The following is a 26,536-nucleotide window of genomic DNA, read 5'->3' on the forward strand; positions in this document are numbered from 1 at the left end:
GTGAGAAAGTAATCGATGACGCTTCAAAAGATTATAATCGGACATGTTCTTTTACAGATATCCTCCCTTCAGCAGCACATTCAAATAGCAACCTCCGAAGCAAGCAATGGACAGTAAATCGTCATAGAAACGTGGCGGCCGTCACACGCTCATCAGCAACGTACAGGGTGGGGTCGTCAAGCGCCAGCGGAAGTGACGCACTTGTTGCTGCGGTGACGAGCTTGTCTTGGTGGTCATTCGATCTCGTTCATTTCGTTTCGCTTTTTAGCACAATCATGTCCGGCGGCGGTGGAGAGTTTGGAAACCCCTTACGCAAGTTTAAGCTCGTCTTCCTTGGTGAACAGAGCGGTGAGTGATCAGCCTAGGCCCGAAGATGAGCCTCGGATTATCGTGAGCAAAACAGGCGAGGGCAGAGCGCAGGGTGGTAGCATCCGGGCCTTTGGGCGACTTTCAGGCAGGCATTGGGTCCGCGGTGTTTTCCGTGCGCTGCAGGGTCGTATTCTCAATGCCGAGCATATTCACGCTGAGGCCTGGCAATTCACGCCATTTAGATTTGGGTCTAGGATCAATGACCTCACTGAAGGAGACTCCCTCCTCCTACCTGGAAACTTTAGTGATCAAGGCATTAATAATAATGCATTGAGAGCTTACCCTTTTCTTCCTGTTTAAAGCTTAGTTCATTAGCTAATAATTGGTCTGTCTCACTCCCTTTCCAATCGGAGGGCCTTTGCATCTTCTCTTCCTCAGACGTTTCTTCCGTTCTTCGGAAGTCGTGTTATTTTGTATTTTATTTTTTATTTCCACGTTCTCATAGACAAATCAAGTTAGCCTCATCTTTAGGCATCGCTCCAAAGTATTAATTAATATTTTGATCAGCAAGTTGGTTGGAGAGTAGCAAAAACAAAATGTGGATGAATAATATGTATTTGTCAAACTCCAGTCTAGTTTCGAGCAGGTTGTTGTTATTATTGTGCTTTTACCTGCAACAATTTTGGACAATTTATCTGAAATAATTTGAGTTCCTGTCTGCTGAAGCCAATTTTGCATTCAAGTTTATGAATGGATGGAGATTTTCAGCCCTTAGCTGGGGCAGCATCTCAGATCTGTAATATTGAGACACCAGTCTCTATAAATATTTCATGTTTCAAAGTCTTTTGAAATATATGCTTGCCTTATCTGTGATGTTTACTGCAGTCAGCTAATACCTAAAATTAGATGTAATAGATTCAAATGTTGTTAGTGCCAATATTTTTTCTTAAATTTCAAAGCATTTCATCTTGGACAATCCACATTGCTTTGCCACTTTTCCTTTCCCAGGATAGGGTCATTTAACTGCCTGTACGTTCCTGTGAATGGCTTTAGCAATTTGTATGATAAACCTAAAGTGGATCTCTTGTTCTACCAGTCGTTAGTGAAGAAATGCTCCACAATTAATAATGTGCAAAAAAAGCAGTTGTTTGCACTACGTTCAAAGTTCCACTCTTGATTTTCTCTCAGTGGTTTGTGGATTATTGTGGAATCTGATGTTTGTTGACTTAATGCTCATTGAACCCAAGATTTCCTTGGTGAAGGTGGTAGGTGGTGATAATAAAGAACCTTCCAAACCATTGGTTCTGTCTTGCTATTTTCTGTGTAGTAGGTAGCATACCCATACCAACTCCAATTATCCAGTTGCTAAAAAAAATAATAAACAGTCAATATTTCGGGCCAAGACCCTTCATCGGGATTGGAAAGGAGGGGGAAAGATGCAGGAATAAGGTGGGGGGAGGGGAAAGGCAAACTAGAAGGCAATAGGTAAAGCCAGGTGGGAGAGGGGCAATGAAGTAAGAAGCTGTGAATTGATAGGTGGAAAAGGCAAAGGGCTGGAGAAGAAGGAATCTGATAGGTGAAAAGAGTCGACCATGAGAGAAAAGGAAGGAGGAATACCAGAGGGAAGTGATAGGCAGGTGAGGTAAGAGGCCAGAGGTGGGGATTAGAAGAATGAAGGGAGAGGGGAAAAAATAATCAATATTCATGCCATCTGGTTAGAGGCTACTGAGACGGAATGAGCTGTTGCTTCATTGTGGCAGAAGAGGAGGCCCTGGACTGACATGCCAGGTAGGGAATGATGATAGAGTTAAAATAGCTGGCCACCAGGAAATGCCAATTTTTGCAGGTAAAGTTGAAGTGCGGAACAAAGCTGTCCCCTATTTTATGCAGTCTCATCAATGTAGGGGATGCATCAGGAGCACCGGATACAATAGATTATCCCAACAGATTCACAAATGAAGTGTTCCCTCACCTGGAAGTACTATTTGGGACTTTAAATGGAGGTGAAGGAGGAGGTTAATGGGCTGCTGTAGCATTTCTGTTGCTTGCAGTGTGCTGGTAAGATGGGACAAGGGAATCATGGAGCGATCCTTGCGGAAAGCAGAGAATGGAATAGAGGTAAAGATGTGTTTGGTGGTAGGATCTCGTTGAAGATGGAGGAATTTGCAGGAAATGATGTATTAGATGTGGGGGCTTATGGGGTTGTAGGTGAGGACTGGGAACTCTATCCCTGTTAAGGTAGCAAGAAGATAGGGTGAGTGCAGGGAGGGAGAAGATGGGCTGAAAGTTTTGTTAAGTATTTATGTTAGTTTTAAGTTTAATAGGAATCTACTTGCTTTCTGTAATTCCTTGTATTTGTGGTTCCTGCAAAGGAACCTCTACATTGTACCAGGAGCATTTATATTATCCCTTTTCAGAGATAATTTCTTTGTTGCATTTTATAAAGGACCATGGGTGTACTGTGCCAGCAGGAAATCTCACAGGCAAAATTATTCAATATGATGGTTCAAGTAAGGATATCCAATGTGGAGTATTTCTTCATAGTGAGAAATTGAATAACATGCTATTCATATTTCTGCACACAAATCAAAGTAAATAGATTCAGCAAATTTGAAAGCAAGTAGTGTAATGACCCTTCTCCCCCCCCCCCCCCCAAGAAGATCTGAATACAAGATTTAGAGTATCTCGCTCCAATTATATAAAACCCCGATGATGTTGCATCTGGAATATTGTGTACAGGTCAAGTTTCTCCACCTAAGTTTGTACAGGCAGTGAGGTACAACAAAGAATTTGCCAGGTTGCCTGGCATGCTGCATGCCCTGCATTCTCAGTCAAATGGAAAGAATTTCTCCAGGCCTAACAGGGTAGATGCAGAGATATTTAGTTGGCTGTGATATCATGAATCAAAGAACACAAAATGAAAATAAAGGGTCAACTATTTAGAACAGATGTGAAGAAATTTGTGAACACATTGTGAATTCAGTCTTCAGAAGTCACTGTCCAAGAGTGCATTGAAGGCTTTTATATACAATATCAAAGTTCAATAGATTTTTGCTGTGAAAAGAACTGGAGGATATGGGGTTACTGCAAGATATAAGACATGGAAGCAGAATTAGGCCATTCAGCCCATTAGGGCTGCTCTGCCATTTCATTATAGCTGATTTATTATCCCTCTCAACCCAATTCTCAAGCTTTGTCTCTAACCTATGATGCCTTCACTAATCAAGAACCTATCATCCTCCACTTTAAATATACTCAATGACTTGGTCTTCACAGCTGTCTCCAGTAATAAATTCCACAAATTTATCACCCTCTGATTAAAGAGATTCCTCCTCATCTCTGTTCCCAATGGCCGTTGCTCTTGGCAAAGGTTGTGCCCTCTGGTACTAGACTCACCACTGCAGGAACCATTGTCTCCACACCCACTCTATCTGGGCCTTTCAGTATTCAATTGGTTTTAATGAGATTTCTCTTTCTCCCCCCCCCCCCATCCTCCTAAATTCCAGTGAGTACAGACCCAGTGCTATCAAACGCTCCTCGTATGATAACCTTTTCATTCCTAGAATCATCCTTGTGAATCTCCCATGAACACGCTCCAATGCCAGCACCTCTTTTCTTGGATGAGGTGCCCAAAACTGTTCACAGTACTCAAGGTGAGGCCTCGCCAGTGCGTTATAAAGCCTCAGCATCACATCCCTGCTCTTGTTTTCTAGACCCCTTGAAATGAATGCTAACATTGTATTTGCTTTCCTCACTACCGACTCTACCTGCAAGTTAACTTCTAGAGTGTTCTGCACAAGGACTCCCAAGTTCCTTTACATCTCAGATTTTTGGATTTGAAAGTAATCTGCACACGTATTTCTACTACCAAAGTGCATGACAATGCATTTTCCAACATTGTATTTCATTTGCCACTTTCTTTGCCTATTCTAATCTGTCTAAGTTCTCCTGCAGCCTACCTGTTTCCTCACCACTACTTGCCCCTCCTCCAATTGCAGACTTGGCAACATAAAAAGAAGCAGACCCAACACTGACCCCTGCAGAACACCATTAGTCACTGGCAGCCAACCAGAAAAGGATCCTTTAATTCCCACTCACTACCTCCTACCAATCAGCCAATGTTCTAACCATGCTAGTAACTTTCCTGTAATACCGTGGGCTCTTAACTTGGTAAGTAGTCTCATGTGTGGCACCTTGTCAAAGGTCTTCTGAAAGTCCAAATATACAACATCAGCTGCTTCCCCTATCCATCCTGCTTGTAATCTCCTCAAAGAATTCCACCAGGTTCGTCAGACAAGATTTTCCCATGCTGACTTTGTCCTATCTTGTCCTGTGTCACCAAGTACTCCATAACCTCATCCTTAACACTTGACTCCAACAACTTCCCAAACATTGAGATTAGGCTAACTGGTCTATAATTTCCTTTCTGCTGACTTTGCAATTTTCCAGTCCTCTAGCATCATGCCAGCTTCCAATAATTTTTAAAAGATTATTATTAATGCCTCCACAATCTCTACCGATACCTTTTTCAGAACCCAAGGGTGCAGTTTATCTGGTCTGGGTGATTTCTGTATCCTTGGGTCTTTCAGCTTCTCCCTTGTAATAGTAACTGCAGTCACTTCTCTTCCCTCATGCCCTTCAGCATCTGGTACCCTGCTAGTGTCTTCCACAGTGAAGACTATTGCAAAATACTCATTTAGTTCATCTGCCATCTTGTTGTTCCCCATTATTATTTCTCTGGCTTCATTTTCTAGTGGTCCTATATCCACTTTCATCTCTTTTATGTTTTACATACTTGAAAAAGCTTTCGATATTGATTTTGTATACACTTTGATATTGTTTACTAACTTGCTTTCGTATTTCATCTTTTCTGTCCAAATGATTCTTTTAGTTGCTTTCTGTAGGGTTTTAAAAGCTACCCAATCCTCTGTCTTCCCACTCATTTTTGCTTTGTTGTATGCCCTCTCTTTTGCTTTTACATTAGCTTTGTCTTCCCTAGTCAGCCATGTTTGTACTATTTTGCCATTTGAGTATTTATTCATTTTTGGAATACATTTATTCTGCATCTTCCTCAATCTTCCCAAAAGCTCATGCCATCGCTGCTCGGCTGTCATCCCTGCCAGCACCTCCTTCCAGTTTACTTTGGCCTACTCCTTTCTCATACCACTGTAATTTCCTTTACTCCACTGAAATACTGCCACATTAGACTTTCATTTCGAACCTTTTCTTTTATGCATCTGCAGCTGTGGTAAAATAGCAAATAATCTTATTGAATGTCAGAGCATACATGAAGGACTGAAAAGCTTGCTCTGGCTTTCCTTGGTTGGTTCAGTTTGCACAGTACCAAAGTTTGAAGGCAACTTAATAGAATGAATAAGAGTAAAAAGGGACTGGAAAAGATCAATTCAGGCATAAATCTATTTTGTGCACAGTGATATCAAATAAAAAAAAATTTAAATTGCAGTTTTGCAAGGACTAGTAAAAGAAATCAATTGGACAATGATGCATACATTGATGTATTTAGGTTTTTTATGTATAATTCTAACTTAATAAAAATATTGAAAACATTGACAGTTTTAATTAATTTCTAAATTTGAGCTACATCACCTTGCTTTATTATTGGAAATACAAGTGATATATATATATATATATATATATATATATATATATATATATATATAGATAGATATATATATATATATATACCTGTTTTCAGGGAAGTATTTATGATTAAAAAAAACAAAATTTGAAATATCTTTTTGATGTAAACCATTAAAATTTAAATTTTGTTGAACTTGGACAGAGATTTATGATGACGTGAGAAAGTCTTATTTCATCAACTGAGATTACTAAAGTCTTTTACCGCATCTGCTTAACAGAAGGTTAAATATTTAATTTTCCAAAACTTTACAAGGAACAACTTAAAACCAACAATCTCATGCAGTCTGTCATCATTATATTCTCTAGAGTATTGCTGGTAGTGATGCAGTAGTAAATGTTGTGTAGTAGCAATTGGACTATTCATTTAGCAATAATCAGTGCGTGTGGCAGAAGCATAATGTACACTTTGTATGGGTTATCATCATTATTCTGTCTACATAAATGCTACCTTGGTAAAGCAACATTATCAAAGACCCTATCCACCTTGGACATTTGTCTTCTTCCCACCCTATCCGGCTGAAGATTTAAAAGTTTGAATGCAATGTACCACTATGCTCAAGGACAGCTTCTATCCCATTATTAAAAGACAATTGAATAGTCCCCTAGTAAAATAAAAATGAACTCTTGACCTCAATCTATCTCATTATTACCTTGCACCTTATTGTCTGCCTGCACTGCAGTTTCTCTGTTGAACTTGTGCTACCCCAGTGTACTGTTATATTGAATAGATCTATATGAACAGTATGCAAGGCAGGTTTTTCACTATCTCTATGTGTGACAACTAATTTACCTCCCACCTCCACCCATCTAAGTGCATACCAGTTAATTTTGGATTAACAATTTTACAGTTGCATGATCTTTTTTTATTTTTGAGAATAAATCTTGCTAGGGTTATTCTCAGTAGAAAACAATATTTTCATATTTTAGTTCTTAAAATGACTGTTTATATTAAGTTGTGGTCTACAGGTCAGTGAGTTCATAATAGGTCAATGTTCAGAAGTCAGTTCTGTTTATGTTGACCAACAAGCCAGAAATATAATTCCTGTTCATTATTAGTTTTCTGTCCTAGTATATTTTCCAGACTTAAATAAAACTATCAACTGTATTAAAAGATCTAATTAGTATATGTTATATATTGGATATAATTTGCTTAAAATTACTAGATTTTGCAAACTAGTAATAAAGTTAAAATCCCAAGACTAGACTAAATCAAATTTTTTTTTATGTGGCTATGGTTTGAAATTCTTTTTCCACTCATTGGGGCAGCCACCTATAAGGGCCAAATTGTATCGGTCCTGATGTTCACAAAATGTACTGGTCCACATTACAAGAATGTATTGACGAGGTATCCTGTACCACCTTCAGTATTAATTTCACCCCTGCTCCAGGGTTTTGATTAAATGCCAAGTACTATGGTGATAGTCAATTATTTTATTTGCTCACATGTGGCACAGTGGATTCTAGTTAATTGGGACACATCAGGACCAGTACATTTTGGCCCTAGTAAACGGCTGCCACAGTTAGCTGATGAAAGTACTATAAAACTATCATATACACCGATGGAAGGATTCATCCAGAGTACACAATGAACAAAATCAGCACAGACACCGAGTGCAGATAAGACTGCCTTCATACAATATTATTGACAATTGCATCCTTCAAATCTTCATTTTCATTGTAACACTCAAGATAATGACTGATATCTTAAATCTTTGTAGTTCCTAATTTGTTGAAGTAGTGAAATCATTTCATTTTCACTCTCGGCCATTTCTGGCATCTCCCAAGTCCCGAGTGCTTGAAACCGCATAGATCAAAACAGTTCTGAGTTGTCCTGCTGTTTATATCTTGTGTGACAAAAATCATTGCTTTTTAAACACAAAACGTGCAGCTAACACTATTTTAAAAACTGCTTGCTCTAGGCATAATGTAGTGTCAAACAGCCACACAAGTGTACACGACTGTCGTTAGTTAAACCCTGTTTGGCAACAGTCTCCTGCCCCAATTAAGCAGCATAGAGTCCCAAATAAATAAAGGGAATCCCGGCAATTTTAAGAGTTGTCGCAATAAGCGGCTACCTCATTTAAACTGTAAATGGCAATTTCTTTTTTGTCTTTATTCATGGTATCTTACCAGTATTTACTTTGCCTTTAATTTTTAGCTGAATATTTCTTTCCTGCATTCTGCTAGAACTTCCTGTGTTTCCCTTTTCCATGTCATCATTTGTCACACCTGCTCTCCATTTAATTTTTCAAATTTTGTTTTCAATCTTTAAATCGGCTTTTTACCATTCTTTTAGGAACTTTGTTATATTTACTTCCTTTAAATTATTATCCTAACTCTAATTATAGGCACTATTTCTCAGTTCTTATTTATTGAACACATTGCCAGGTGTATTGATTAGAGTTATAAGTTGAATTTTTGGATCCATTCATGGTTTCAAGCAAGTCTGGAAAATGTGATGTTACACTACAATTAAGCTAAGAATTTATGATGTAGTCTCAAACTTGTTCAAACAGTCATGTGCAAAATCAACAATTATGCTATGCTGAATTCTTAGTTTGGTTTTTGCCTAGATAGTTAGAAAGTTCTGAGTACTGTTCACATTGTAGGAACTCCATCCTGACCATGTCCAAAGGAATTAATTTGCAGTTCCACAACAACTTTTTTGTCTCATTAAATATTTCCATACAACTTTTTTTTAGCATTGACCATTGAAAGGGACTACAGATAGAAAAAATATATAATTTAAAATAACTAAAATACTTAAGGCGTTCAGATAAATCAACTTGAGTTTTTTAAAGGCCTGCTGCATTCTTCACTGATTATCTGGCTCCTAAACTACTTAAAAGAATTTTTGCCTTTGTCTGTTGTCTTATTCCAGCAAAGTACTCTGGTAAAGCCATTTCCAATTTAAGAGATTTGATTCTGGAAAAGATATATGAAGCAAATCTTCACAAATCATAAAGAATAGTGGATATAAGTTATGTTAGTATTTTAAAGTGTATTTCTGTGGATGGAGAATGGTATGCTATTTATTATAATGCAAAACAGATGTGAAAGTTAACAACATAATCCAATAAGTTAATGATGTAGAGCAATTTTGTATATATGCATATGTAAGGAGACAGACACAGAGTCTATGGATCTGAGGCAAAGTAACAGCGAGGTCTCTGACTGAAGGCCTGTGACTTGTGGAGTGCTGCAGTGATTGGTGCTGGGTCTTGTTGTTTGTCACCTGTATCAATGATCTGGATGATAATGTTAACTTGATTAGCAAATTTGTGGATGACACCAAGATTGGATGTGTAGTGGACAGTGAGGAAGACTCGCAGAGCTTGCAGTGGGATTTGGGCCAGCTAGAAAAATGGCAGATGGGATTTAAAGCAGAGAAGTGTGAGGTGTTGCACTCCAGTTGGACCAACCAGGACAGGTCTTAAACAGTAAACGGTAGGGCACAGATGAGTGCAGTCCAACAAGGGGATCTGGGAATATAGGTCCATAATTCAATAAAAGTGGCGGCACAGGTCAGTAGGGTGGTAAAGAAAGCTTTTAGCACATTGGCTTTCATAAATCAAAGTATTGAGTACAAGAGGTGGGATGTTATGTTGAAGTTGTATAAGATGATAGGTGAGGCCTAATTTTGAGTATTGTGTGCAGTTTTGGTCACTTACCTACAGGAAAGATGTAAATAAGAGTACAGAGACAACTTACAAGAATGTAGCCAGGACTGGAGGATCTAAGTTATAAGGAAAGATTGAATAGGTTCAGACTTTATTCCTTTGAACATAAAAGATTAAAGAGAGATTTTTATACAGGTATACAAAATTGAGGGATATAGGGTAAATGTAAGCAGGCTTTTTTCCACTGAGGTTGGGTTGGACTACAACTAGAGATCATGAGGTAATGGTGAAAAGTGAAATGTTTAAGTGGAGCGTGAGGGTAAACTTCATTCAGGGGCTGTGAGAGTGGAAGGAGCTGCCAGCGCAAGTGGTGTATGCAAGCTCAATTTCAACATTTCAGAAATATACATATGTTCATGGGTGGGAAGAATGTGGAGGGTTATGGTCCAGGTGCAGGTCGATGGTACTAGGCAGGTTAAATGGTTCACTATGGACCAGATGTGCCGAAGGGCCTATTTCCGTGCTGTACTTTTCTATGACTCTATGTACTAGCTGTCCCAGATTGCAAATGCTTGACTTATGGGCACATCCTACATACAGATGAGCTCCCATAATATTATTAGGTTTAAAAGTGCATGATTTCAATCGATTTCAACCATTTTCAATCGATTATGATTGCGCACAGCACCCCACTTCACAAATAACAGATAATCAGTTCCGGAGTGGCCATTGCAAGCTGCATCACGCCGCCATCTCGGGTCTTGGATTTCATTTCTACAAACAGAGGAATTATTTTTCTCTCCACTTTTAGTAACACTTAACAGTTTTGTGCTTTGATGCCATTTTTACATCACTGAGGGGAGATATGGTTACCATATTGTGTTTTTTTTTGGGGGGGGATTTTCAGTTTTGGGCATCTGTGGGGGAAAAAAAGAAGCATCTGTATTTGCTCTCTCAGTTGTACATGATATTTCACTCTTGTGATTTATTTCCTTTAAACTATAAAAGTACATTTCTAATTCATATAATCTTTGTGTTTCAGTTGGAAAGACATCGCTGATAACTAGGTTTATGTATGACAGCTTCGACAATACTTATCAGGTTAGTGGCACAATTGACTAGTAGCTATAACTTGGTCAGGGTTCAATTTTTAACAGTGCCTCACTACTTATGATCATTCCTTGCTGTTACTTGTAATATCTGGGGAAAGGCAACTTGTAATGCAATTCTTATAGTGCTTATTTTCAGGATCGCTTGCTTCCATTTGTTAAATTGAATGTGTTAATTTCAATCAAGAGCCACAGAATCTTAACTGTTAATGAAACATGGAGAATTATCTTCATAAAGATAGCTTCAGAGACCCTGATCCTAATCTTGGGTGCTGTCTGTGTGGGGATTGATAGTGCCAATCAACAGCACATCTTAGTGTGTGGTAGGAACTGGAGGACCCACGGGAAAGACTGATCACAGGGAAAATTAACAAATTCAGCAGAGACATCACCTGTGATCAGAATTGAACTCGGGCCACTGGATATGAGGCAGTAGTGCTAGCAAGGAAAGTTCTTACAAAATTGTGTATTTTGTAGTATCTCTTGAAGTAGTAATATGTGCCTAATCACTCCATGAAGCATTATCAGGTGAGTTTCCCACTCAACCATAAAAGTGAATATTGGAATTGTGACTAAAGGTTCTCTCAAGGAGTGGCTTTATAGGAAGGAGATGTAGAGCATTATGGAGAATATTTCCAAGTTTGAGCTGTGATATTTGAAAGCATGGACACCAGAGGGGATATCTTATGCCAAACTATACATAAGGCCAGAATTGAAACAACACTGATGGCTAGAGGTAAGAAGGAGCCATAGAAGCATTATGGTATAAAATCAGGCCATTTCCCAAGTGAGTTCTTTTCAGCTTTTAGTGGAGCAATCTTTTAAGTCCATCTATGCCTATTTCCCTTAGATCTACAAATCCTACTTTATGCCTATTCAGTTCCCCGTGAGAGCCTTGATTGTTTCTGTTTCTAGTACGTCTGCAGGTAGTAACGCAGATCTTCATTGTTGTCCTTTTAAATTTGTGTACATCATTCTATCTATACCTTTCGCTTAAAATTTAAATTCCTTTTAGTTAAGTCATCGACCACTGGAAAGTTTTCTCTTTTTTTATATAAATGCTTGGATATAAGCTTGCACATCATGTTTCAATTTCTCCTTAATTTTTGTTTTTTGTTGCTCCTCAAGTAGAACAGCGCAGTTTTTCCTATCGAACTTTGTAGCTGCAATTCCTGATTCTCAGAATCATTCTTGTAAATCCTCTCAAGACCTTTAAATATTCTTTTCAAATTTAAATTATCCAGGTTAGTTGTAATACAGTGGTTATGCCTACAAGCATTTCATTCAGCTATGGAATGCATTTCCTGTTATAGTGTATGGACTGCAAGTTGTTTCTTGTTTTACTAACCAATCTCTACACTTGTCTTGCCACTAGTAAAGATCAACTGAAAAATACACTTAGCATGATTTATTCTAGCATTTCCTTTAGAACTTTTTTTTTAGTTTATCTTTTCACTTAGGCCATTGGATCAACAACAGTTATTTCAGACTTCTGTATTAAATTTTGTCTCCCTATTTTGCTAGACTTTGTTCTCTTCATGTTACTTTCATCCTCACTAGAAACAGCACATTCAAATTTGATTTGTCTGCCATTTTGGAATTTTAATGCTGGTTATTTAATTAGATACAGTGGATTACATTTAATTGGGACACATTGGGAGCAGTGCATTTTGGCCCAATTAAGCGGCTCCACCAATTAGCCAGTTTCATGGAAAGAGGTACAAAATGGATAAACTACTATTTAACTGAGTAACAAATTATGTATTTAGGTAAAATACAGAACAAATTCTAATACCAATACAACTGGTGGTTGTCAGTCATATCTGACAATGACAGGAAATTTATGCAGGAGAGTTGTTAAAGTGGGAAAGGCTGTTGCATTGGGCACTTGCTCTCTCTTGACCTGCAATCATCACAACTGAGGTCTTCCTTGGTTGCAGTGGATGACCATGATTCCTTCTGTGCCTCATGATGCTCTTTGCTCTCCAAGGAGTGTTGTAGAACTGCCTTCTTGGCCATTGGATCTCCCTATAGCTCTCACTGTTGCAGGTGAGGGCTAAGTGGATAGCGTTCAAGATGATGACAATTCCTCCAAATTATTCATAGTTTCTAACTTGTTGAAGTGGTGAGATCGTTGTATTTTCACTCCCAGCATTTCTGGCAACTGCAAGCCCGAATGCTTGAAACCACAGTGAGAAAAAACACTTCTGAATTGTCTTACTGCTGATTTCTCACCAATTATCAGTGACAAAAATCTCTGTTTGTTGAACACACACTCGTGCAACTGATGCTATTTAAAGTGTTTGCCTCAAAGCACAGTATTCGTCTAACAGCTATTCAAGTGTGCACAACTAATGCTAGTTAGAACTGCTTGGCAACAGACTTCTGCCTCCATTAAGCAGCATAGTGTCTCAAATAAACAAAAGGAATGCCAGCTATTTTCTCGATTTGTTTTTGTTCTTTAAGAGTTGTCCCGAGTAAGTGGCTATCCCAATTAACCGGAATCCACTGTATGTGAAAATAAGTGGCAATTTTAGGTGGTGCCCCTGAAAAATAGTGCTGTTTACTAGGTGGTGACTTAACTAGATGAAGAGTGCAAACACATTATGGCAAATGCGTGTCTTTGATTGAATGGGTATTGGTTGAGGGGATAATTAGTTAAATCTAGTAAACCAACAAGTTTCCCTTTGGTTTATTGTTGGATGAAGAGCTCCATAATGGACAAATAATTGCCTGATTTCTCTCAAATTTAGGGTTGGGACCTTTCATTAATCAGTTTAAAGTTAAAATTAGCTGCTTTATGAAACTAATATGCTTGCTTTGTGCTGTCCTGTACATCTGAAGAATATTTTGGACAGCATTATTACCTCAATCTTCAGTTCATGAATTTAATTACAGGTATTTCAAGTGGGCATTCACAAATGAAATAGGATAGGTTGGGGTAAGTCTGCCCCAATAAAAGCTGAGTTTGCTTGCCTAATCTTGTTTGTTTAAGACTTCTTGTCCTGTGATCGATGTCATATTTTCTGCATTCTCTAATTTGATGTTTCTTCCTAGGCAACAATTGGAATTGATTTTCTGTCAAAAACAATGTATTTGGAAGATCGGACGGTAAGCTTTTATCTTATTTACATTGAATAATAATTTCATAATTTCATTTAAATTCCTGTTAAAGTTGGGGTGAAAGGTATTGGTTTCTCACTGGAGGTTGGTCATTGATATTCTCCATGGTCAATCAGGAGAGTTTTTTAAAATAAATGAACTTAACATGAAAGGATCTTTCATGTTTTTGATCACAGAAACTAGTTTGCATAATTTTATATATTTTATTAATCTGTAACCTATCATGATCTCTACAATCAAAAATGTAATGTTAAAATCATTACAGAATGTGAGCTAATATTCAATAAGTAAGGTTTCTTTGCTCAATTACAAATTGATAACCAATGAGTACTGCATGAATTGGTTAATTATGCAATATGAAATCCAATCCCTTGGCTGAACAGAAGTAAACCCTATCCTCGTTATATGTGCGGGATACATTCCTCACAGTCGACGCATAGTGTGAATAATTATTTAAATGGAGAAAATAGGGATGCGTCCCAGAGGGCTTTCTAAATATGTTTTATCTGTAATTTATTCACATTTTCATACCAATTCAACACAAAAGTAATACCACGAGGCAACATTCGTATTATATTTCATCAATTTAAGGTAATATTCAGTGTACGTTGAAAGTTAACATACTAGGGTGTACAGTACTCACCAACAGTGGTAGGTGTGTTCGCTCCGGGAGATGAGTGGGTGTTGTGGTGTTGGGATCATATCAAGGGGTGAAGGAAGACTCACAGAACTCTTAGAACTCCCAGCAGCAGGAGATGACACCAGTTTGAATAAAGTTGTGAGGGTTGTTTGCTTGGCAGCATTTTGTTTTTCAGCATAAATTTGCTTGTAGGGAAGAAGGGTTGTCGGCAGGGAATGATGGAAATGCTGACTCCGTTCTGAACTTGGGTCCATGTCCGTGGCCATTTATGGCAAGTGTTCCGACTTCCACTGTTCCCTCACCGTTGGTAAACTCCTGGGATTTTCAAAATCGTCTGTTGCTTGCAGCATCTGAGAGATAGTTCGCCATAAAATAAATACGCCTTGAATGTGGATCACACCTTGGTCGAGTGGCTGAATCAGCGATATTGTGTTAGGCGGCCGGAAACGCACTGTTATGTTAGGAGGAATGCTGTCCAAATGTCTAGGATGGGCTGGTGCATTGTCAAGCAACAGAAGAACTTTAAAGGCAGGATTCTGTTCCCGGTGGTAGTGTCCCAGAGCGGTGTTACCTTCAGCTGATGCCTCACTGTTTAGAATTTCCAACTTTTTTTAAAGTGTTAAAACGGTTCTCTGCCACTCAGCTGATGGCCCAGGACATGATATCGGACGCTTAGGAGGCATAGTTAAATATTTCAAGCACAAAATCACTGCACCGTAGGTAAAACCAACAAAAGTTTAAGAGCGCAAGATCGCACATCCACACCTTGCCAAAACCAATGGGAGACTGGCAGGAGTGAGATTGTGAGGTGCGCGTACCTGACTTGTATTGGCAGAAAAGCAGTGCTCCTCGCATAACTGTGAGTTTTGGAGATGTTGGTCGAAATAGGTTCTTTGCATAACTGTGAATCCGCATAGTCTGAAGACGCACATAACGAGGATAGTGTGTACCCTACTTTCAAGTTAACTGTTTAAGTCCATTATAGTACATAGAATGTCGTAATTATTAGTCTGTTAATTTTCCAGATTTCCCTTGCATCTTCCTCCTCATTAATTAGCTCATGTTGGTGTGTGGCTTCAATCTAGTATCTTGTGCAGTTCTTCATATTTCATGCCTGAACATAAATGGTGAATTGCTATTCATTCAAGATAAAAATTGGAGGAGACTGATTCTGCTTCCATCTAATATTAAAATTTAATTTCCAGTGCACGTAAGCTTCTAATAATTGGGAGCATAGACTAGTGCTGACTTCATATGTTTACCTTTTTCCCCACCACCAGTCATTTAATTCACATTGATCCTTAAGCTGATGCCACGTAACATGGTCCATATCCAATTTAACCCAGTTGTAGAAACCACCATCTGATTTTTCTCTGATTTTTTAAAAACAAAAATGATCAGCAGAACTTGTTTTAAAATACAGGAGATTAAGTTCAAAATGTCCTTGTCCCTTTAACTTCCTCCACAGTTGTCTGCAACTGACAGCCATTGTAGAGAAAGATTATAAAGCTATTAGCAGTTTTATTTCTTAAAATAAAATTAGTATGTACAAATTAGTAAATATAAATAACCACTTGGAGGTTATTATTTTCACTATGGACGTCCAGTCCCCATATACTTCTATCCTCCACCAGGAAGGTCTCCAAGTTCTCCGTTTCTTCCTGGATTCCAGACCCAGCCAGTCACCCTCTACCACCACTCTTCTCCACCTCGTGGAATTAGTCTTCACCCTTAACAATTTCTCCTTTGGCTCCTCCCACTTCCTGCAAACTAAAGGTGTAGCCATGGGCACCCGCATGGGTCCTAGCTATGCCTGCCTTTTTGACGGCCATGTGGAGCAATCTATGTTCCAAGCCTACACCAGTATCTGTCCTCCTCTTTTCTTGCGTTATATCGACGACTGCATCGGTGCTGCTTCCTGCACACATGCTGAGCTCGTCGACTTCATTAACTTCGCCTCCAACTTTCACCCCGCCCTCAAATTCATCTGATCTATTTCTGACACCTCCCTCCCTTTTCTAGATCTTTCTGTTTCTATCTCTGGAGACAGCCTATCCACCAACGTCTACTACAAACCTACTAACTCCCACAGCTACCTAGACTATTCCTCCTCCCACCCTGTCTCCTGCAAAAACGCTATCCCTTTCTCTCAATTCCTCCGCCTCTGCCGCATCTGCTCTCAGGATGAGGCCTTTCATTCTAGGACAAAGGAGATGTCTTCCTTTTTTAAAGAAAGGGGCTTCCCTTCGTCCACTATCAACTCTGCCCTCCATCGCGTCTCCCGTATTTCACGCACCTCTGCCCTCACCCCATCCCCCTGCCAGCCCACCAGGGATAGAGTCCCCCTGGTCCTCACCTATCACCCTACCAGCCTACAGATCCAATGTATAATCCTCCGTAACTTCCGCCACCTCCTAAGTGATCCCACCACCAGCCACATCTTCCCCTCCCCCTCACTCTCAGCTTTCCGCAGGGATCGCTCCCTACGCGACTCCCTTGTCCATTCATTCCCCCCCCTCCCCACCGACCTCCCTCCGGACACTCATCCCTGCAAACGGAAGAAGTGCTACACCTGCCCCCACACTTCTTCCCTCACCACCATCCCAGGCCCCAGACAGTCCTTTCAGGTGAGGCACCACTTCACCTGCGAGTCAACTGGGGTGATAGACTGTATCCGGTGCTCCCGATGTGGCCATTTATACATTGGGGAGACCCGCCGCAGACTGGGAGACCGTTTAGCCGAACACCGGCGCTCAGTCCTCCAGTAGTGGCGGGATCTCCCTGTGGCCACACACTTCAATTCCACGGACCACTCCCACTCCGACATGTCTGTCCATGGCCTCCCCTACCGTCAAGATGAGGCCACACGCAGGTTGATGGAGCAATACCTTATCTCTCACCTAGGTAGCCTCCTACCTTGCCAGCATGTACATCCAACTCACAAACCTCCGTTGATACCCCTGCCCCCTCGTCTTACCCCCATCCCTATCTATTATTTTAGTCTGGTTCTCTTTCTCTCTCTTTTTTTCTCTTTCTCTCTCTTTTTCCCCCCCTCACTATAATCTCTCCCCACAGCCCTACCTTTCTTTCTCTTTTATTTCCCATAATTCTCCACCTTCCCCTCTAGCCCATTTCCCTCCAGCCTATCACTTCCCAGCTCTCTACTTTATCCCTCCCCCCACTTCTTATCCCCCCTCAACCATCCCATGTTACTTCACTCCTGATGAAGGGTTTCGGCCCGAAACGTCGTCACTACCTCCTCCCATAGATGCTTTCTGGCCTGCTGAGTTCTGCCAGCATTTTCTGTTTTTATTTATTTCCAGTATCTGCAGATTCACTCGTGTAACCACTTGCAAGAGTTGTTTCCATGCAAAAACTGTTTGGTCATGACTTTCTTGTCAGACATTTACCAGTCTGGTATGTAACCACAGTGGATTAGTAATCATCTTATCAAATAAGTAGAGTCTAAGAGAACCACTTCGGCAGTTAAAATAGTCTGATTCACTGATGTTGTTTTAAGTTGACCATATTGTGTTAAATAATAAAGTGTAAGAGATATTTATGTACAGCATAATGGTATCCCGATCACTGATCATATTGAAGGGTCAATCTTATTGTCCTATCATATCCAAAAAATAGTAATTCATTATTTTTTAAACTGGCAAAAGTTAATCATGTCCACAGAATGTCCAGTTAAGCTTGCATTTCAAAATGAAGAATTCCTAGGAGAAAACTGCTATTAACCCCGCTACTTACGATATCAACAGGCGAGTCATAACTTACTTCAATCTGGCACTGGGTAACACAAGGCAAAATAGCACTTTTAACCTTTTGCTTCATGACTAATATTTTCTACTTCTCTTTGTGAATGTTAATTCCCAGCAGAAATTCTAAGTAAGCACTGGATTTTTCAATCTATAATACATTTGTTTAAACTTGTCTGCTTTTGTTCCCAACCAGCTTTATCAATGCTTCTGTATTTCTTTTAAAAATTTAAATTTTAATTATATAAACTGCCATAGCATTGCATCTAATGCCTTCTATTAATGTAGTATCCATTGCATTTTATTTCTCTGTGTTGATTTCCTTAAAAAAATGAATTGTTCAATTAATCAAGCACAGACTTTGTTCTACAGACCCTTAGTGACAATCCTTTTTTACCCATTGGGTGTTTATTAGTTGCCAGTGCAAAAGCTCAACTTGATCTGAGTATGAGTTGGCAATGGAGAGAAATGTAACAATGCTTTTTTTTTGGAACTTACAATCTTTATCTCTAATAGTTCACCCAAAATCAAAATACTCAATTGTTTATCTTTTGTTCCTTATCATTTTCTTGATTAAGTTTAATATTTGCCAGACTTTTGGCCCTCTGGCATTATTATCACTCTGGAAAACTTTCATTTGCGCTTTTGGAAGTTTGTCCCCGATTTGTTTAGAATTCTAGGATAATTGCTCCTTGGGGCTTGATGACTTACCCAATTTATACGAACAGATATCTTTAGATCCCTGTATTGCCTGGATGAAATTAAAATTTTGTCAACTTTGTCAGACATTAACACTCCGTTCTAAACAGTACCTCAGTATGCCAATAAGGACTGGAATTTTTAATGAATACTTTATATCAGTCTTTACCAAGGGACAGGATATAAAAATTGAAGTACCAGAAATAATGAAGTGAATATCAATAAAGGTATTTGTAAGACTGGCTTTGCTTAAGTAAATTACATAGTCATAGTGGGATGCATGCAAAGATGCTGAGAGAGGTAAGAAAAACCTACAAATAATCTTTTAATGTTCCAATTACAAAAAGGGTGCAAGAACATACCAGGCGACTTACAGTGATATGCAAAAGTTTGGGCACCCCGGTCAAATTTTCTGTTACTGTGAATAGCTAAGCGAGTAAAAGATGACCTGATTTTCAAAAGGCATAAAGTTAAAGATGACACATTTCTTTAATATTTTAAGCAAGGTTACTTTTTTTATTTCCATCTTCTACACTTTCAAAATAACAAAAAAGGAACAGGGCCTGAAGGAAAAGTTTGGGCACCCTGCATGGTCAGTACTTAGTAACACCCCCTTTGGCAAGTATCACAGCTTGTAAACGCTCTCTGTAGCCAGCTAAGAGTCTTTCAATTCTTGTTTGGGGGATTTTCACCCATTCTTCCTTGTAAAAGGCCTCTAGTGCTGTGAGATTCTTAGGCAGTCTTGCATGCACTGCTCTTTTGAGGTCTATCCACAGACTTTCAACGATGTTTAGGTCAGGGGACTGTGAGGGCCATGGCAACACCTTCAGCTTGCGCCTCTTGAGGTAGTCCATTGTGGATTTTGAGGTGTGTTTAGGATTATTATCCTGTTGTAGAAGCCATCCTCTCTTCATCTTCAGCTTTTTTACAGACAGTGTGATGTTTGCTTCCAGAATTTGCTGATATTTAATTGAATTCATTCTTCCCTCTACCAGTGAAATGTTCCCTGTGCCACTGGCTGCAACACAAGCCCAAAGCATGATCGATCCACCCCTGTGCTTAACAGTTAGAGGGGTGTTCCTTTCATGAAATTCTGCACCTTTTTCTCCAAACATACCTTTGCTCATTGCGGCCAAAAAGCTCTATTTTAACTTCATCAGTTCACAGGACTTGTTTCCAAAATGCATCAGGCTTGTTTAGAGGGAGGATGGGAAGGAGAAGGCTGGTAGGTGCCAGGTTAAAAACCAATAAGAAGATAGCCACCCTCCCCCCACCTTCTTATAGGGTCCCTGCTCCCTCCTCCTGTCCTGATGAAGGGTCTCGGCCCGAAACATTGACTGTTCGTTTCCACGGATGCTGCCCAACCCGCTGAGTTCCTCCAGCGTGTTGTACGTGTTGCTTTGACCACAGCATCTGCAGTGTACTTTGGGTTTAGATGTTCCTTTGCAAACTCCTGACGCTGAATTTCGCGGTGAGGACACAGTAAAGGTTTTCTTCTGATGACTCTTCCATGAAGGTCATATTTGTGCAGATGTCGCTGCACAGTAGAACAGTGCACCACCACTCCAGAGTCTGCTAAATCTTCCTGAAGGTCTTTTGCCGTCAAACAGGGGTTTTGATGTGCCTTTCTAGCAATTCTACGAGCAGTTCTCTCAAAGTTTTCTTGGTCTTCCAGACCTCAATTTGACCTCCACTGTTCCTGTTAACTGCCATTTCTTAATTAGGGTATTTATTTTAATGCTTTGAGATTTGCATCACCTGGGCTTTCCTCACGATGACTGTGAACTAGCCATAGCCCTAAAAAGCTAATTAAGGTCTGAGACCTTGGTAAAAGTTAAATGAGAACTCATATCTCTTGGAGTGCCCAAACTTTTGCATTGTGCTCCCTTTTTTTCCCACTCTAAAATTGTGCAAAACAAAAATAATACACTAATCTTGCTTAAAATGTTGAAAAGAATGTTTTGTCTTTAACATTATGACTTGTGGAGATCAGTTCATCTTTTACTCACTTTGCTATTCACAGTAACAAATTTTGACCAGGGGTGCCCAAACTTTTGCATGCCACTGTATTTATTATATATTCTATTAAGAAGGCTAACAGAAAGTGGTTGAAACGTGAACATTATTTTTAATACTTGTCGTCCGTTTGTTAGCATCTATAGGGATCTTCAGAGATAAAAATCCCACCAGAAGATTAGTTAGTAAAAATAAATCAATGGATTAAAATTATCAGTGTAACCATAGTCTTAAGGCAAAGTCTAATGCTGATTGGATATTATTCATATTGGTGGATGATAGGTAGCAATGGTTCACCAAAGGCCAGAGCTAAAAGAAATGCTTTTGAGATATTTGTGGTTTGAAAGTTAGTTTGTAAGGTAGGATTTCAATATTTGTAGACATCTCTAGGTTGAAGGTATTTTCAACCATGAGAACAGTAAAAGGTTGTAACAGTGCATTGGCAGGCAGAATGGCAGATGAAGCATAACATTTACTAGGTGATATAATGCATTTTGGTGAAATGATTGAGGCAAGGCATGTTTTTAAAGGATGTACAGGAACTCCGGAATCTCGATTTGTATCTTTGAATGTGATGGGCATGTTGAGAGAACATAAGGGTCTGGCCTTCATACGTAGAGGCAAAGCCTGGGAAAGAAAGAAGGTTATGTTCAACCTGCATAATACTGTATTTAAAACACAAATGGAATATTATGTGATTCTAGTCACAACATAAAGCGTGTAACGATAGAGAGCACAGTAGAGATTTGCTACAATAGTTTACTTGACTGGAGAAAATGGATTACTGTTCTTGGAAGGAAATCTGATGGGAGGTGTGCAAATTCAAGACATCTAATTAAGTATAAAGAGGCAAGCTTGTTGCCAGTAACAGATGGCACATGGATTGAAATTTTTGGACGAAAGATCCAGGGGAGATTTGAGGGAATAGAATTAAGAACTGATAGATAAAAATATGCAATATTCCACCTTTAAAGGTAATAGAGGGAATCATTCTTCAGGGTGCTCCAAAAAAGAACTGGTTATTAAGAGGCAATAATTTACAGGGCTGTGGAAAAAGAGTGGATTATTGGAATTGAATAAGTTCTGCGAGGATTTTAAAGGGTGAATAACCTGTACAATAATCATATTTTACTCCATGTTTCTAGCTTACCATTTGTGGGCTGCCCTCTAATTCGAAGTGACTATGACAGGGCTACATTTGTATCCCTTCTGTACTTGCCTTGTGTAGGTGATGGGTTCTTCTGAACTACTACGTATTCTGTGATACTTTTCTGTATAGCCACTCAGTCATTAATTACATCTGCTAACTTTACGTGCTTTAATCCACTATATTCTTACATGTCAAGTCTGAATCTTATTCATGCTCCTTCAGTGCAGCATTGATCTTTTTACATGATCCTCTGCGCTCTATTTGAATTTCAGTGGTTATAAACTCGCAAAGTACATTTGATGTATTATTGGTGAATTATTAGTCTGAAAAAATTTTTCCTACAAATATAACAAAATTCATTAAGATGGATAGGTTTAAAATATTTGAAAATGTTTTGAAAGAGAGCTTTTTTGTAGTGCTGAAAATTAGACATCCTATCTCATAAATTAGTTTCCCCTAAATTTGTCTTTCATTAATCTTGAGTGGCCAGCATTGAGAAGCATTGAACAATGGGATCCCTGGTTCTTCGTCTGTATTGCATTGACCTCTGGAGATAAATTTTGCACACTTTGTGCACAATATTAGTTGTCTTGGCTTTGTTACAGCACATTTTTTTTTGAAGCCAAATACTTTTGACATGTATTGCCCTTTCCTACTGGCCATATCTCTACTTTGACAGCTCATTAGACTGATACTAATTGGACAGCTGATAAAAAAAAATCTGCTATCGATGGTAAATCATATTCTGCAAAGATTTGTTTCCTTGTTTTTAAAGGCTGGAATATATGATGTCTAATTGTATTCAAGATCCTAATCCAAGAGAACCATTAGTGAAAAAGCAAGAATAGACAATGCACCCAATGACTTTTGGAAGAAAAAATTATGCTGGTTAATAGAATCCCCCAACATGGAAACAGCCCTTTAGCCTACTGTGCCCAAATTAGCCATCACTTTCCTGTCTATAATAATCCTCTTCTCTTGCACTTTGCATTTCAAATTATCCTCAGGCAGTACATATTAAATCTCAGGGCCACATCCCCTCTAAATCTACTTTGTCAACTCATGTCACCTGCTCAGAGATACCTGTGTTAAACACACTCAATGATTCAGGAACCGCTTCCCCTCTGCTATCTGAATTCTGAATAGACATTGAACCCATGAATACTATCTCACTACTTTTTTATTTCTTTTTTTTGCACTATTTAATATATGAGTGAGTGAGGCCTCCTTTGGTCAGATTTGACCATGGATATTGCACCCTGGCTGTCTACATACATTGCCAATGTAGCAAGCTCCCCCTCTCCACACAGCTGATGAGCCCAAACACCAGCAGCGTCACAAGAATTGCCAGTCAGCATTGAACTCAATGTTCAATGGATTTTTCTCTCTAGAGTTTACTCCCAAAGCCTTCCCCATGAGGCAGTAGTAGTTTGAGGTCAGCTTTCCTTCTCCTAGAAGGGCCTGTTAATGTGTTGTAGATTACTATGTTCTATAAAAAATATTATTCTGATTTTTATTGTCTACCTGATCTCTGCCCCTCAACTTTGTGTTCCTAGATTAGGGCTTTCTACAACCACTTTACTCCAAGGAAAACAAAGCTAGCCCATCCACTCTTTTCCCATTGCTGAAATCCTGCATTCTAAGCAATATCCTGCTGATTTTTTTCCCCCTGCATTCTCACCAGTTCCATCTTAGCTTTCCATGGAGTCATGTGTTTCATGTTGGAGGAGAAACTTTGTAGATAAACTCAATTGGCCTTTCACATAGCTAGTCAGAGACCCATTTCCAGCTGTGGATCATACACATTCTGTAAAAGAGCTTGCCTATGGGCAAATAGAAGTCTAGCAGTGGTATTGTTCAAAATTACTTCAGGCCCTTGATGTTTGGAATGGCACATGATACTGTTTGATTTCATCCATTATATTTCCAATCTCAGGGATGCCTAAAACATAATTAGCAGTGCATCCTTATTATGTTGCCAACTTGGAAAGGAAGGTATTAGCAATGATACCAATTTTTTGGTGTTAACAAAATATGTTCAAGAAAATGCTGGAGGTAAGTGTTGCTTGTTGGCTTGAACATGATACAAAAATATCACTTTTTTGCCTTACGGTGGTCTGTTTGTGGGCTGATGAGAAATGTAGAACTCTTCCATGCAACTTACAGCTTTTTTTTTAGAGAGAAGGTAAAATCAGCTAAAGTTCTTGCTCCTGGTTATTTAGAGATTTCTGCTGGAAAGTATCCACTTGAGGGCTGAGTGATTGGTCTCAACTGCAATACCTCTGGTCGAATAGCATGTTGGTATTTACTGTCTAGTATGTCGAGAATATCAGTTGGGTGAGCTATCAAAGAGAGGCTAGTGTTAATGGAGCAGTACCTCATTAAGAATTGCCATTGTAAGATTTGAGTAAATTGCAAATCAACCATTTGACGTATAGGATGGCTGATCTGAAAGTTTTCTTTATTTAAGGGACTGACTCATGAACGTGGCAGTTTGGGTTTCAATTGTGCTTCTACACATTAGTGGGTTCAGTAAATACAGGTCACCTATTTAATATATTTTCAAAAATTTTCATTCAAGTTTGAAACTGGGATTAATGCAGTGTTTAAGAGGTTTCTGGTCAATTGGAAAGGCATCACCTTTTCATCTTTATAGGTTCCCTGCATTCTTTATTTTGTTTTACTTTATCGTTTAGTATATTTTTCCTGTGTTGTTTTCCCATTTGGTTTTTCCCCTCTGCTCCTCCACCCCAGATCAGACTCCAGCTGTGGGACACTGCTGGCCAGGAACGATTCCGCAGCCTCATTCCCAGCTACATCCGTGACTCGGCTGCTGCTGTTGTAGTGTTTGATATTACAAGTAGGTATTCAGTATATGTGCGTTTTGATTCCAGTGCAATTTAAGCAATTTATGGGCTATCTGGCAGTTAACGCACTTTTTCTCTCCAAATACCTGCTCTGTTTAATGGGTTTTGAAACATCAATGTTAGTACAATATCTTTCTCTCGGGCTAGATATTCATGTGAGGTACTGAACAATTTATCTTTATAACCTAAGGTGAAGGGTAAACCATTCTGAGATTTTTCTCTCGAATCAATTAACATTATTAAGCAGCCCCTGAAAGCTTTCTACTCCTGTACAGCATGGATTTTCTCAACTCTGGCTCCTTTATATTCAAATTAGTTAAAGGTTTCTTCTACTCTCTCACTTCTCTGTAACTTTGAACATACTTCAGTAACTAAAGGAACTCTTGTATAAATGGTACTTTTAAATCAGCTGCCCACTGAGGAGATTTGTTTATTCTGACCTGAGGGTTATGTATTTCTGGATTTAGCTGCACAATGTTAAAGCAGTCCAGGGTGCACATCTTTCAAGAAAACAATCTTACTAGGTGCTAAAGAGAAAGAGAAAGCTCTACCACCTGAATCCAATGTCCTTGAATTATATTGATACAGCATCTTTGCTGCAGAAATGCTATTTCTCATCTTTGTCTTGCTCTAATAATTGCATTCATATTGTCTTAACCCAGCAATCTTTCTGAGGCCTGTGATAGAAAGGATAAAAGCTGTGATATCTCATTTGTGTTGTCAAATGAAACAGCTGTGTAAATGTCACTTACATCACAAGTTGAATTATATGAAATAATAGTAGTTGCAGTGATCCAATAGAAAATTGATGGGAATGTGATCTTATCAGGTGAAGTGTTGTTGAAAGCAGACATGCAAAGGAGATGTATCTGTCTTCAATTGTGTATTGAGTATTGAACTAGATTCTATGCTTGCACATTCAATGTACTTGTGTAAATTGTAGCTGTAATTGAAGGAGATTCAAGTTCCAAAAATCAAATTCACTATTTTAAATTTTCACAATAAACCCTATGGAATTTAACACCTGATACATCAAATCCCTGTGCTTTTGAACAGTTGTCAATTATTTTATTTAAAAAAACTCATGGGATGCAGCATATGCCAGTGTGCAGGCCTTAGATGAGATTGATGTAGAATGCTTGTGGTTGAGCTTTTCAGTCTTTCTAACTGCTTTAATTTGCAACTAAATCCAATTATCATGAAACACAATAGTGGAGACTCTTATTCATATATGAGAGTTATGACTCTTACCTACTCTGAGTGAGTGGCACTTTACTGTGCTGAGTGAGATTGGTCCTTGATCCTGTTCGTTTTCCCCTTGCCTTTTCTGTCTTTGCTATCCTGGACCTGGTCTCTGCAGGTTCGACTGCAGCTCTGGGATACAGCCGGCCAGGAGCGATTCCGCAGTCTGATTCCCAGCTACATCCGTGACTCCACTATTGCTGTTGTAGTCTATGATATTACAAGTGAGTGCAAATTCCTACTACTACTTTCCATTACTCCACTATGTTCCTATGCATGCTGTACTTCTGTTTACCACACAGCTGGTGAGCTTTTTAATACAATAGAGTATGGTTA

At 39.1% G+C, this 26,536-nt stretch overlaps 1 protein-coding gene across 2 annotated transcripts in view; it reads left to right on the plus strand.

Moving 5' to 3' along the window:
• Nucleotides 1-170: 170 nt before the first annotated feature.
• rab41 (RAB41, member RAS oncogene family) overlaps nt 171-26,536 on the plus strand; it is a 37,190-nt gene continuing 10,824 nt past the window's right edge. Inside the window, exons 1-4 of one of the 2 annotated variants that reach the window (XM_073058147.1) lie at nt 171-348; nt 10,633-10,691; nt 13,757-13,810; nt 24,846-24,951. In XM_073058147.1, the coding sequence (XP_072914248.1) occupies nt 276-348; nt 10,633-10,691; nt 13,757-13,810; nt 24,846-24,951 (292 nt within the window). In that variant the 5' untranslated portion in view covers nt 171-275. Of the gene's footprint in view, nt 349-10,632; nt 10,692-13,756; nt 13,811-24,845; nt 24,952-26,318; nt 26,425-26,536 lie in introns of both variants that reach the window. The other variant, XM_073058146.1, reaches the window with a different exon arrangement.

Source organism: Hemitrygon akajei, chromosome 10 (assembly GCF_048418815.1).
Source record: "Hemitrygon akajei chromosome 10, sHemAka1.3, whole genome shotgun sequence".
Classification (NCBI taxonomy): domain Eukaryota; kingdom Metazoa; phylum Chordata; class Chondrichthyes; order Myliobatiformes; family Dasyatidae; genus Hemitrygon; species Hemitrygon akajei.